This window comes from Entelurus aequoreus, linkage group LG07, assembly GCF_033978785.1.
Source record: "Entelurus aequoreus isolate RoL-2023_Sb linkage group LG07, RoL_Eaeq_v1.1, whole genome shotgun sequence".
Classification (NCBI taxonomy): Eukaryota; Metazoa; Chordata; class Actinopteri; order Syngnathiformes; family Syngnathidae; genus Entelurus; species Entelurus aequoreus.
The window spans coordinates 23,712,669-23,727,314 of NC_084737.1; the positions used below are offsets into that span (position 1 = coordinate 23,712,669).

The 14,646-nt window shown below is 37.3% G+C and overlaps 1 protein-coding gene across 3 annotated transcripts in view; it reads left to right on the plus strand.

Annotated features, from left to right (window-relative positions):
* znf335 (zinc finger protein 335) overlaps positions 1-13,164 on the plus strand; it is a 35,306-nt gene extending 22,142 nt beyond the window's left edge. For 2 of the 3 annotated variants that reach the window (XM_062052933.1, XM_062052934.1), the window contains exons 22-28: positions 4,630-4,769; positions 4,849-4,946; positions 8,271-8,357; positions 8,440-8,523; positions 8,600-8,659; positions 8,738-8,828; positions 12,664-13,164. In XM_062052933.1, coding sequence (XP_061908917.1) covers positions 4,630-4,769; positions 4,849-4,946; positions 8,271-8,357; positions 8,440-8,523; positions 8,600-8,659; positions 8,738-8,828; positions 12,664-12,785 — 682 coding nt within the window. In that variant the 3' untranslated portion in view covers positions 12,786-13,164. The remainder of the gene's footprint in view (positions 1-4,629; positions 4,770-4,848; positions 4,947-8,270; positions 8,358-8,439; positions 8,524-8,599; positions 8,660-8,737; positions 8,829-12,663) is intronic. The other variant, XM_062052935.1, reaches the window with a different exon arrangement.
* The last annotated feature ends 1,482 nt before the right edge of the window (positions 13,165-14,646 follow it).

Here is a 14,646-nt window from a genome sequence, read left to right on the forward strand (position 1 = left end):
TAAATAAAAATAGAATACTCGAAGAGAACCAATATGGATACAGAGCTAATGTCTCAACTTCAATGGCTTTAATTGAAATAACAGAGGAAATTACCAATGCAATAGACAGTAAAAAATGTGCAGCGGCAGTTTTTATGGATCTAACTAAAGCATTTGACACAATTAATCACAATATTTTAATCAAAAAACTAGAACGATATGGCATCAGAGGGTTAGTCTTAAACTGGATAAGAAGTTATCTAACGAACAGGAAACAATACGTGAAGCTAGGCGAACACATGTCTACAACGCTAAATATATCCTGTGGTGTACCTCAGGGATCAATATTAGGACCTAAATTATTCAATCTCTATATAAATGACATTTGTAAAGTTACAAAAGATTTAAAGTTAGTATTATTTGCGGATGATACAACAGCGTTTTGTTCAGGAGAGAACACACAGGAGATAATACAAATAATAACAGAAGAAATTAACAAATTAAAAAGATGGTTTGACAAAAACAGACTACCGTTGAATCTTAGTAAAACTAACATAATGCTATTTGGTAACAGTAGAAGAGAAAGTCAAACACAAATACAAATAGACGGAATAGAAATTGAAAGAGTGAATTAAACCAAATTTCTAGGTATAATGATTGATGATAAATTGAACTGGAAATCTCACGTAAAAAATATACAACATAAAGTAGCAAGAAACACGTCAATAATGAATAAAGCAAAACATGTTCTAGACAAAAAATCACTTCATATTCTCTACTGCTCACTAGTGTTACCATATCTGAGCTACTGCGTAGAAATATGGGGAAATAATTACAAAAGTACACTTCATTCATTAACGTTGTTACAAAAAAGATCAGTTAGAATAATACATAATGTTGGATATAGAGAACATACAAATCCTTTACTTATTGAATCAAAGATACTGAAATTCCACGACATAGTGAATTTGCAAACAGCTAAAATTATGCACAAAGCAAACAATAACCTGCTACCCAAGAATATACAACAATTCTTCTCAAAAAAAGAGGAGAAATATAATCTTAGAGAAAATTTTAATTTAAAACATTTGTACGCACGTACAACACTTAAGACCTTCAGTATATCAATATGTGGAATTAAATTATGGAATGGATTAAGCAAAGCAATCAAACAATGTACTAATATGATCCACTTCAAGAAACTCTTCAAACTTAAAGTGTTTACAAAGTACAAAGAAGAAGAACCATGACAAACATTCTCAATTTATTTCATCCATCCATTCATTCATTCTTAAAGTAATCTTACTTATCTCATCACATGAAATATGACTTACTTCACCAATTATTATTATTAAATTCTTACTATTATTTATTTATTTATTTTTATTGTGATTACCTATGGAGTTATTGTGAATAAATTGAGAACAGGAAGTGAATAAAAAAGTTTCAGCAACTGTTATGTAAAGAAAAGGGGTATGATTAAATAAGCTCTGCTTCTTCCTACTCCTTTTCGAACATGTTAAAAAGAGAAACTGGAAATTGTGATGTATCATGTTGTATTCTTGCATGTTCGAAATAAAGTCAAACTCTAACTCTAACTCTAACATGCACATGTACCGGTACACAAAAAAACAGCAACAACTAGTATCGGTACATTGATCCACACATTTACAATACTTCATTATTCCGTCCACACATTAATAAAACATAATTAAGTCAAGTTATTGCGGTCTAAAAAAGTCAATTAACAGATGTCAAGATTTACTTTCAAACGTTGAAAAAAAGCTCCGGGCAGCAAGCTGTCTGCAATGGCCGGATATAGCTGTCCCTGGAGCAAAGAGCAGGGAGGTTACTCAACATTACAATAGTCAAGGTCTCGTATTTGAACACAAATGTATATCACTACTGACACCCCAGCTTGACATGTCTGCTTTTAGCTGTTTTAAATGAATAAATAAAGCTATACTTTGCATTTTAAAGCCGCTCTTTCCTCTTTGCATAGCGTCGCCATGTTGAAAATGGTTTGAATATGAAAGGACGTGAGGTGTACACGGGTGCAACCTTTCTGCTAATGGGAAAAAAGGCCACATATTTGTCGGACAGATTCGAAGGACACTCTGAACTTTTTTTGAATTGGGACAGCCTCCTGACGTCAGCACCCCATAAATGGGGCACTGCGAAGGATACAGCTGTTGAGTGACAATATTTAGCAATTCAACACATACAAATTCGTAAAGGTTTTAATTGGACAAGTGGTAATTGATTTTTGGTTCACATTAATGTACAAACAGGTCCTCACGTATTTAAATAAAACATTCGTTATGCAATTAAAGCATTTAAGATAGCGTTTTCTGCCAAAATAGTATTTTACTGTTTGTACTTTTTTTGTTTTCTGCTCTTAAATATGAATGATGCTTTCTCGTTACGTGCTGCATCATTGATGTAGTGCTATTTAGAAATTGTCCGCTTAAAAGTGCAAACATTTCACCACAGTGTCTGTCTTTTTCACTTTTAAATGATCATAAAACTTTTGACAGCTTCTCTCGTCTTCTTTGGGCCCTTTGCTCTCTTTTCTTCTTCTTTGAGCCAACTCCATTGGCACTCTGCTATACCCACTACACACACACACACACACACACACACACACACACACACACACACACACACACACACACACACACACACACACACACAGGCAGGTCACATCACCGCTCTCAGTGCAGTCTTTTGGAAACAATGGATTTTAGAAATGTGTATTAATCAAACTCAATAAACGAATAATTCCATCCATCCATCCATTTTCTATCTTTTGAGGTCGCGGGGGGGTGCTGGAGCCTATCTCAGCTGCATTCGGGCGGAAAAAAAATACAAATCAAAGCTTTTTTTTTTAAATTAAATTAATCGATTCAATTGATGAATCTTTGCAGCTTTATTCCCATTAAAGAGAAAAACATTTTATTTTAATGTAAAAGTTAGGGCAACTCATTACAATCGTGAATTTGGTGACCAGTCCAAGGTGCATCTTGTAAAAAGCTCACCTATGACCCTGACAATACTTAGTTGTAGAAAATAAATTAATTGATTGTACTGGGGTGTGGCGTTAAACTACTACTGGTGTTGGAGATAACGTTTTGGTTATTTTGTTACACAGTGAAAATTATTCTTGTGATGCATATATGAACAGTGTGTGAGTTGCTCCCTTTTTAGCTAACTTTGTATGTTTAAACCAAAAAAAATCATGATTTTTGATACATGGCGCCATCTTGGAAGTTTGTTTGTGTCTTATATTAGCATGCTAATGTTTTATGCTAGCTTTTTTTTTTAGCTATTTTGGTATGTTTACACCCACAAATACTGCATTTTGGTATTTCGCTTACCCAGTCTCGTGCTGGCATGCTGTCGTTAGCATGTAAACATTTTTTGCTAGCTTATTAGCCAATTTTGTATGTTTTACCCTAAAAATCATAGTTTTTGATACTTGGTACTAGGGCTGTGAATCTTTGGGTGTCCCACGATTCGATTCAATATCGATTCTTGGGGTCACGATTCGATTCAAAATCTATTTTTTTTCAATTCAACACGATTCTCGATTCAAAAACGATTTTTTTCCCGATTTAAAAGGATTCTATTCATTCAATACATAGGATTTCAGCAGGATCTACCCCAGTCTGCTGACATGCAAGCAGAGTAGTAGATTTTTGTAAAAAAAATTATAAAGGACAATGTTTTATCAACTGATTGCAATAATGTAAATTTGCTTTAACTATTAAATGAACCAAAAATATGACTTATTTTATCTTTGTAAAAATATTGGACACTGTGTTGTCAAGCTTATGAGATGTGATGCAAGTGTAAGCCACTGTGTTACTATTGTTCATTTTTTTATTTTTTTATAAATGTCTAATGATAATGTCAATGAGGGATTTTTAATCACTGCTATGTTGACATTGTAACTAATATTGATACTGTTGTTGATAATATTAATTTTTGTTTCACTACTTTTGGTTTGTTCTGTGTCGTGTTTGTGTCTCCTCTCAATTGCTCTGTTTATTGCAGTTCTGAGTGTCGCTGGTTGGAATTGGATTGCATTGTTATGGTATTGCTGTGTATTGTTTTGTTGGATTCATTAATAAAAAAAATGAAAACAAAAATGTTATAAATAAATACAAATTAAAAAAACAACGATTTTTTAAAAATGAGAATCGATTCTGAATCACACAACGTGAGAATCGCGATTCGAATTTGAATCGATTTTTTTCCCACACCCCTACTTGGTACCATTTTGGAAGTATGCTAACGTCTCATATATTAGCATAATAATGTTAGCATGTTAACATTTACGCTAATTTTTCAGCTAATTTTTCAGCTAATTTTGTATGTTTACACCTAAAAATAGTGCATTTTAATACTTAGCGCCATCTTAGAAGTACGCTAACTTGTTCTATTTATGCTAGCTTTTTAACTAATTTTGCTTGTTTAAACATAAAAATAATGGATTTTGATGCTTGGAAGTATGCTAATGTCTCCTACAATGTTTTAGCAGGCAAATGTTAGCATGCTAATGTTTTACGCTAGCTTTTTAGCTAATTTTGTATGTTTGTACCTTTTTATAATTACAGATTAAAATAGCTTGTATTTTTTTTTACCCAGCTTCAACCGCAACGGCCACCTAAAGTTCCACATGGAGCGGCTCCACAACCAGGAACACCCAACTAAAAAAAGCCGCACCGTCACATCCCAGCAGACTATCATAGTCAACAGTGATGAAGAGGCTCTTGCCACATTACAGTGTAAGAAACTCAAATCTGAAATAACGAAGAGAACTCATTTACAGTAAAGCCAAAGAGTAACAACTCTTGTGTTTTGCAGCCCTGCAAGCCAATCAGACAGTCATCAGTCCAGATCAACTGCAGTCTCTTGGCCAGGAGCACATCATTGTAGCCCAAGATCAGTCTCTATCAGACCAGGTGAGAGCCTTTTTATTTCCAATACGTCTAGAACAGTGGTTCTTAACCTTGTTGGAGATACCGAACCCCACCAGTTTCATATGCACATTCACCGAACCCTTCTTTAGTGAAAAATAAAATGTTGTATTTTTTCAAATTCAAGACAAAGTTATATGTTTTTGGTAACACTTTAGTATGGGGAACATATTCTAAGTAACAAAGACTTTATTTAGAGTTATTTGGTTAGGGTTAGGGCCAGGGTTAGAGGGTTAGTGTTAGAGGGTTAGGGTTAAAATAAGACAATGCCGAATAAAGCATTAATAAGTACTTAATAATGACTAGTTAAGAGCCAATATGTTACTAATTTGCATGTTAATAAGCAACTAATTAATGGTGAATATGTTCCCCATACTAAAGTGTTGCCATGTTTTTTTACTGGTGCACAAAATGAACCGTGCATGAACATCACCTTGTTCAAAGAACAAAACCAACATAGTGCATAAACTCACAACAAATTACACACCTGCAAATCAGTCTGACTTCTGCTGTTGCCGTATCCGTAATACGCCGATAGGGAGAAGTTTTTATATACACGATGAGTCGGGTTTGTCTTGACCTCCGCCGAACCCCTGAGCCCGACTCACCGAACCCCTAGGGTTCGATCGAACCCAGGTTAAGAACCACTGGTCTAGAACCTTGAGTAAGCAAGTCTATTTATAGAGAGCTGTTCGTACACAAGGCAATGTGCAAAGTGCTTTGCAGATGCATAAAAACAAAAATAAAATCATCATAAAAATAATAATTCAATTGAAATCAAAAATTGTAGGTAAAATACTTTCAATTGTCATATGCACAGTTGAATTAAGGTGTTTTTAGCCTGGATTTGAACAGTGCCAACCTTGATTATTGGCCGATACCGATATTGAGCTGATACGATATCGGCACGATTCATAGTACAGCACATGCTATACTTTCATTATGTTGTAGAAAGGGTTTGATCGTGTAAAATTAGTCAAAGAACAATAGTAGGTATGAAAACATTTAACCATGTGAATGGTCATTTATTTTTTCCGGCGACACTTAGTGGTCATATTATTGATGATCCAGACACGTTTGTTACTGACTACTTTCTAATGCGTGTCTGCCTTAAAGACTTTGTATCTAAGTAATATGTAACTATAAATATTTTAATAATTGTTTCTATTGACAAATGTTGAGTTGTAGACTGCAATATTGTTTATAATGACCTGCTCAGTGGCCTTGTGGTTAGAGTGTCCGCCCTGAGACTGAAAGGCAGTGAGTTCAAACCCCGGCCGAGTCATACCAAAACTATAAAAATGGGACCCATTGACCCAGAGGACAATTTCACCACACCTAGTGTGTGTGTGTGACTATTGTTGGGACTTTAACTTTAACTTTTAATTAGGGACATCTATTAGATGTGTCTAGCATGTGTGTTATTATGTGCTTAGCTGATGTTTAGCTGCTAACTCTTATAAAGTAGCCTTTTGCCTACCAGGTTTAAGTTTTTGTAAATAATTTCACGAAAATACAAGAAAAAAATCACACTTGTCATTGGAGGACATTTTGGTGTTAACTAGCTGTCCAGCTTTGCACAAATAAACACGCCACAGTACTGCTTTTATTGGCGCTTATATAGGAGATTTTACATGCAAGCTAAAATCATGCCATACTTGTTTTTTAGCTGATATGGTACCTGTGTCATGACCTTCCATAGCATGTCAGATTTAGTATATTATTTCCCTGTGTTTTGTGTTTGTTTCTGTGTCAGCGCTCCTTCTTCAGGTTTTTTTATTTTTTATTTAGTCTGATTAACCTACCTGTCCTTGCTTCTTAGACCAGTGTTTTTCAACCTTTTGTGAGCCAAGTCACATTTTTTTCATTAATAAAATCTGGAGGCACACCACCAGCAGAAAACATATAAAAATAAAACTCAGTAGCCTATATTGACAGTAAAAAGTTGTTCTTGCAATTGTTGTATACGACTTTAAACCATAACCAACCATGCATCACTATAGCTCTTGTCTCAAAGTAGGTGTACTATCACAACCTGTGACATCACGCCTGATTTATTTGGAGTTTTTTGGTGTTTTCTTATGTGTAGTGTTTTAGTTATTGTCTTGCGCTCCTATTTTGGTGGCTTTTCCTGTAGTTGTTTCATGTCTTCCTTTAAGCACTATTCCTCGCACCTGCTTTGTGTTAGAAATCAAGACTATTTAGGTTGTTGCTATCCTTTGTTGATTGTCATGTCATGTACGGATGTACTTTGTGGATGCTGTCTCAGCTCCACATGCTGTAAGTTTTTGCTGTCTTCCAGCATTCTGTTTTTATTTACTTTGCAGCCAGTTCAGTTCTAGTTTCGTTTTGCATTGCCATCCCTAAGCTTAAATGCCTTTTCTTAGTGACATTCCCCTTTTGTTTATTTTTGGTTTAAGCATTAGATACCTTTTTACCTGCACACTGCCTCCCGCTGTCATCTGCATATTGTGATCACGACAACAAACCATGTTCCCGATATCTACAAAGTGTTGCGTCCCAGCAGATCTTCCTCCCAGAGAAATTAAGTCGTGCTGGCTGCTCCCAAGTTCTTTTGATGACACATAAACTGAGTTCAATTTGACCACCAGACAGAATGGGTATTTTGTGATTTATTTTCAAAGCTTTGAAAATAAACGTGAGACCAATCCAGTACAGAAGCGTTCACTAGCGCAGCTAAGATCGATCTGTAAAAAATCACGGAAAACACTCCCTTCTTCAATATCTCCCCCCGCCCTCATCTCTCTCACCCCAAACAAACGCCCATTGTGTCTCTTATCTCGAGTCGGCCTGAGAAGGGAAGCAAGGAGGATTCCTCCTCTCTGCCTCTTGGCTCCAGGTGGCCCCACAATGTAAGCACACTTTCATGAGATGATGAGAAAAGCAAAAGAGTACAATATGGAACATTAGCTATTTGTAATATGACTATGAAAGTAAAGAAGTAACACACAAATATGGATATATGTAATTATCTGCCTCAGTCAAAAGCAATTAGCTCCCTACTGATATGGAAGAGTATAACATGGTTACTCTGCTGCACTCTAGACAGCACCGACACTCAACAACGGCACAAAATTTGCGGATTATAATTACTGGTTTGCAAAAAATATTTTTAACCCAATTAGGTGAAATTGCATAATCTCAGACGGCACACCAGACTGTATCTCGCGGCACACTAAGGGACCATACACACTGCCTACCTTCTTTGCATTGTGGGATCACGCCAACATGCGCCACTGTGACACTATATATTATATCAATATTGTATTGTATGCTTGCATCCATCAGGAAGAGGGGACATACATCCAGCAGATAACCACCATAGATGGACAGACGGTCCAGCACCTTATGACAGGAGAAAACCAGGTCACGGAGGTTGGGAGCCTTTCTGTAATTCTACCACCTCCCTAGTGATTGTTGTCTGAGTTACTGACTCACAATGAACACCTGTGTTCAGGTCCAGTATATCATATCCCAGGACGGAGTGCAGCACTTAATCCCGCAGGAGTATGTTGTAGTAGCAGACGGCAATCACATACAGGTGAGTGTGTAACACTTGTCACAGGAGCTGAAAGATGCATGAGAGGCTGATGGTGGATCTACTAAATGTTACTCAGATGCAAGATGGACACATCATCCAGTATGAGCACGAAGGAGTCTTCCTGCAGGAGCAACAGGTGATATACCTAAAACACAACAAGTGTTAGAACGTGAGGTGTGTGTGAGAACTTGTTTCACTTATTTTGGGGTTTCAGATCGCAGTAAGCCATGACAGTCAGATCCAGTACTTGCCTGCCAGTTCGGACGAGCAAGATATGGAGGCCGCCGCCCACTCTGCCGTCACAGGTCTGCTCTCCTTTTGGACATTTGGCATGATTGTGTTCTCTGCTGCACTCTTGACTTGACTTACAGTTACTATAAAGTACCCTGCTGTTGTTTTGCCGCTCCTAATGCAACTCGGAGCTAGTTGGAACTTTGGCCGTCTTTCCACTTCCCAGTGAAGTCCGTAACAATGTTTGGTTTTGATTTGAAGAAATAACAAAAACAAGTTAAGCAAATATTGAGGTGGTCAAAATGTGGGACAAATCCAATTATTTTGTTATTTGTTGTGGATTTAGTTGAACAATTAGTCTTAGGATCCAAAAGGGACATAATTATTATTATTTTACTTTCAATGCTTGAAATCTTTTAATACATTTATATCTACCGGTATCTGTTTGTACTTTATCGTTATTATTATAATTTTTTTAATTTTTTGTTGTATGGCCTTTTTGTCAAAAAAAAATCTAAATAGGAAAATACAGAACATGCAATAATTCAAAAAATATATAAATATATAAGTTGCAAAATGGAATATTTGAGTTGGGGTAATTACAGCCTTGAATAGGTCCAAAAAATTGGATTGGTTTTGACTAGAGATGTCCGATAATATCGGACTGCCGATATTATCGGTCCATAAATGCTTTAAAATGTACCGGTAATATCGGAAATTATCGGTATTGGTTTCAAAATTATCTGTATTGGTTTCAAAAAGTAAAATGTATGACTTTTTCAAACGCCGCTGTGTACACGGACGTAGGGAGAAGTACAGAGCATCAATAAACCTTAAAGATTAAGATTAAAGTACCAATTGTCACACACACACTAGATGTGGTGAAATTTGTCCTCTGCATTTGTCCCATCCCCTTGGGGAGCAGTGGGCAGCAGCGGCGCCGCGCCCGGGAATCATTTTGGTGATTTAACCCCCAACTCCAACCCTTTGTTGCTGAGTGCCAAGCAGGGAGGTTATGGGTCCCATTTTTATAGTCTTTGGTATGACTCGGCTGGGATTTGAACTCCAACCTACCGATCTCAGGGCGGACACTCTAACCACTAGGCCACTGAGATGGAAAGGCACTGCCTTTGCGTGCCGGCCCAGTCACATAACACCTACGGCTTTTCACACACACAAGTGAATGCAGGCATACTTGGTCAACAGCCATACAGGTCACACTGAGGGTGGACGTATAAACAACTTTAACACTGTTACAAATATGCGCCACACTGTGAATCCACACCAAACAAGAATGACAAACACATTTCGGGAGAACATCCGTACCGTAACACAACATAAACACAACAGAACCAATACCCAGAACCCCTTGCAGCACTAACTCTTCCGGGACGCTACAATACACACCCTCCGCGCCCCCCACCTCAACCCCCCCGCTCCCCAATCCCACCCACCTCAAACTCCTCATGCTCTCTCAGGGAGAGCATGTCCCAAATTCCAAGCTGCTGTTTTGAGGCATGTTAAAAAAAATTATGCACTTTGTGACTTCAATAATAAATATGGCAGTGCCATGTTGGCATTTTTTTCCATAATTTGAATTGATTTATTTTGGAAAACCTTGTTACATTGTTTAATGCATCCAGCGGTGCATGATAACAAAATTAGGCATAATAATGTGTTAATTCCACGACTGTATATATCGGTATCGGTTGATATCGAAATCGGTAGTTAAGAGCTGGACAATATCGGAATATCGGATATCGGCAAAAAAGCCATTATCGGACATCTGTAGTTTTAACTGTACCAAAACATTGATCCCGCCCACCTCAACCTCCTCATGCTCTCTCAGGGAGAGCATGTCCCAAATTCCAAGCTGCTGTTTTGAGGCATGTTAAAAAAATTATGCACTTTGTGACTTCAATAATAAATATGGCAGTGCCATGTTGGCATTTTTTTCCATAATTTAAATTGATTTATTTTGGAAAACCTTGTTACATTGTTTAATGCATCCAGCGGGGCATGATAACAAAATTAGGCATAGTAATGTGTTAATTCCACGACTGTATATATCGGTATCGGTTGATATCGAAATCGGTAATTAAGAGCTGGACAATATCGGATATCGGCAAAAAAGCCATTATCGGACATCTGTAGTTTTAACTGTACCAAAACATTGATCCCGCCCACCTCAACCTCCTCATGCTCTCTCAGGGAGAGCATGTCCCAAATTCCAAGCTGCTGTTTTGAGGCATGTTAAAAAAAAATTATGCACTTTGTGACTTCAATAATAAATATGGCAGTGCCATGTTGGCATTTTTTTCCATAATTTGAATTGATTTATTTTGGAAAACCTTGTTTAATTGTTTAATGCATCCAGCGGGGCATGATAACAAAATTAGGCATAGTAATGTGTTAATTCCACGACTGTATATATCGGTATCGGTTGATATCGAAATCGGTAATTAAGAGCTGGACAATATCGGATATCGGCAAAAAAGCCATTATCGGACATCTGTAGTTTTAACTGTACCAAAACATTGATCCCGCCCACCTCAACCTCCTCATGCTCTCTCAGGGAGAGCATGTCCCAAATTCCAAGCTGCTGTTTTGAGGCATGTTAAAAAAAATTATGCACTTTGTGACTTCAATAATAAATATGGCAGTGTCATGTTGGCATTTTTTTCCATAATTTGAGTTGATTTATTTTGGAAAACCTTGTTACATTGTTTAATGCATCCAGCGGGGCATCACAACAAAATTAGGCATAATAATGTGTTAATTCCACTACTGTATATATCGGTATCGGTTGATATCGGAATCGGTAATTAAGAGCTGGACAATATTGGAATATCGGATATCGGCAAAAAAGCCATTATCGGACATCTCAAGTTTTGACTGTCGACAAAAAAATATTTATATTTTTATAGTTTAATGAGCTATAATGAGAAAGAAAGCAGTACTTCAGACAGATCTTGTATATAATGCCGCAATGATATATGACTGCACAAGATCATTTTCATTGTATTTAACAGTTTAATGGCAGTTTAACCAAGCTCATCCAAGCTCTGAGAATTATTCATTATCCAAAATTATATTTTCTTTTTTTTTTTTAAATCAGCAAAAATGTGCTAGTTTTTGGTTTTCATTGAAAAAGCATAATATACATAATACATTGTGTACATTGAGTTGAATGTCAAAGTTGACCAACTTCTTGGTTTTTGGCAACCTTCTACGATACAAGCGAGAGACAGGATTTATAATCTAGAATGAACTTTTCCCAACTCAGAGGCGATGTTTGTTAACTGCTGCGTAAGCTAGTTACCACTCTGTGATCAATGTGCTGCTAAAAAACAGTTCCACGATGTCAGCACTTATAATAACAGTATCAATAATACTTGGTTAATATGCAAGTCACAACATGTAAATGGAATATTGTTGGCGGTTTTTGGTTGTTTTTTTTTATGTATATCACAAATTAGAATGCATGTTACATAGTGATTTTGAATGATAGGCAAAATTCCCCCAAAAGTTCAGTGTGTGTGTGTGTGTGTGTGTGTGTGTGTGTGTGTGTGTGTGTGTGTGTGTGTGTGTGTGTGTGTGTGTGTGTGTGTGTGTGTGTGTGTGTGTGTGTGTGTGTGTGTGTGTGTGTGTGTGTGTGTGTGTGTGTGTGTGTGTGTGTGTGTGTGTGTGTGTGTGTACTTAATTTGTATATCCTATTCTAACAATTTTGCAATCATGAAATGGCGAAATTTTAGACCGCTTACCTTCAAGCTGAACAATCATGTCATATAAGGAACACACGTAATTCCTGTTTTGGACCCTAGGGTTGCACATGGGTTTACATTTTATTCACATAATTCACACATTTTCAACAAGCTCAACTAAACTAGCGTCTATCTCTGTTTTTAGCAGTAGCAGACACAGCGATGGCACAGGCTCAAGCCGTCTACACGGAAGCAACACCTGAGCAGTTGGAGCAACTTCAGCAGCAGGGCATCCACTACGACGTCATCACCTTCACGGAAGAGTAGACGGCAACCATTTGCGAAAAAATTCAATATGTACAAACCACTACAAAAAAGGAGCATGACCTCAGCTTGAGTTGTGCATTCAACATTTTGTCTGTTTACTGCAACTCTCGTTTGCTCTATTTTTTTGCACTTCTTTTCTTCATCCTGCAGTTCACGGACGTGCAGATTAAGCCCGCCTCTTCTCTTTTATCGGCTTTATGCGCCTCAGCTGTTTTGATTTGCAAGACAATGTTGTCGGGGGCTGGGGGTTGGGGGGGGTTAATTTATCATGTTTTGAAAATTCTACACAGCGTTTACGAATGTTTTAATTTGTGAGAATAGAATATGTTTATTGAGAATGAATATGTACATATGTATCTTTTTTTGCATTTGTCCTCTGGTGAATCTGAAGTGTTAAATAAGCTAAAGGCTAACACCAAATAAAAACACTTTGTTTAGATTCCTCAGTTTGTTTTTCAATGTATATGTTTGACACTGAATATATTATGGATACTTTCAAATAATGTCATATTAGCCCACACTGCTGCCTTTTGTGCAGAACAGGCAGGTTCAATTCCTAGTCAGTGCCTCAACACCAAGCCATTTGAGATACTTTTGGCAATATAATGTATTTGGCCACCTGCCTCGACTCACATATGAACTTGAAGTGCCATCCCATTCCTAGCCCATAGGGTTCAATATGATGTCGGTCCACCTTTTGCAGCTATTACAGCTTCAACTCTTCTGGGAAGGCTGTCCACAAGGTTGCGGAGTGTGTTTATAGGAATGTTCCACCATTCTTCCAAAAGCACATTGATGAGGTCACACACTGATGTTGGTCGAGAAGGCCTGGCTCTCAGTCTCCGTTGTAATTCATCCCAAAGGTGTTCTATCAGGTTCAGGTCACTGGTGCACAGTAAAGTTGGAAGAGAAAAGGGCCCGCTCCAAACTGTTCCCACAAGGTTGGGAGCATGGAATTGTCCAAAATGTTTTTGGTATCCTGGAGCATTCAAAGTTCCTTTCACTGGGACTAAGGGACCCCACACCATAATTCCTCCTCCACCAAATTTCACACTCGGCACAATGCAGTCCGAAATGTACCATTCTCCTGGCAACCTCCAAACCCAGACTCGTCCATCAGATTGCCAGATGGAAAAGCGTGATTCATCGCTCCAGAGAACGCATCGGTACCGGTCCGTGGATCGATTGGTACCGGGCCGCAAAAGAAATTAAAAAAAAATATTATTATTTTTATTTTTTTATTTTTTATTTTTATTAAATCAACATAAAAAACACAAGATACACTTACAATTAGTGCACAAACCCAAAAAACCTCACTCATTCACACTCATTCGCACAAAAGGGTTGTTTATTTTTGTTATTAATATTTCTGGTTCCTACATTATACATCAATATAGTCCGCAGGGATACAGTCCATAAGCACACATGATTGTATTTCTTTATGACAAAAAAAAAAAAAAACCCTGGTCCGTGGGACAAATTTTCAAGCATTGACCAGTCCGCAGCTACAAAAAGGTTGGGGACCACTGGTCTAGGGTCCCTCACTACATCACGCTTCAAATATATTTTTAAGAACAAAGTTTTTGCCCTAAATTAAGCTTTTCAAGTATATATATGGTGAAATGAACTAAAATATCAATATTACAGTAGCATTTGGCACTAGATGAGACCTTACCAATCAGTAGTCAGCTTTACATTCTTTTAATCCAATATGGTAATGCTTCCCGAGGCTGAGCCATTCAGTGGCCACAATACTGAACAGCTTGTTCTGTACTAACTTTATATTTCATTATTAACATGAAAATGACATGTTTGTTTACTTCCTACTCTCACATGTTTACTAACTTTATATTTCATTATT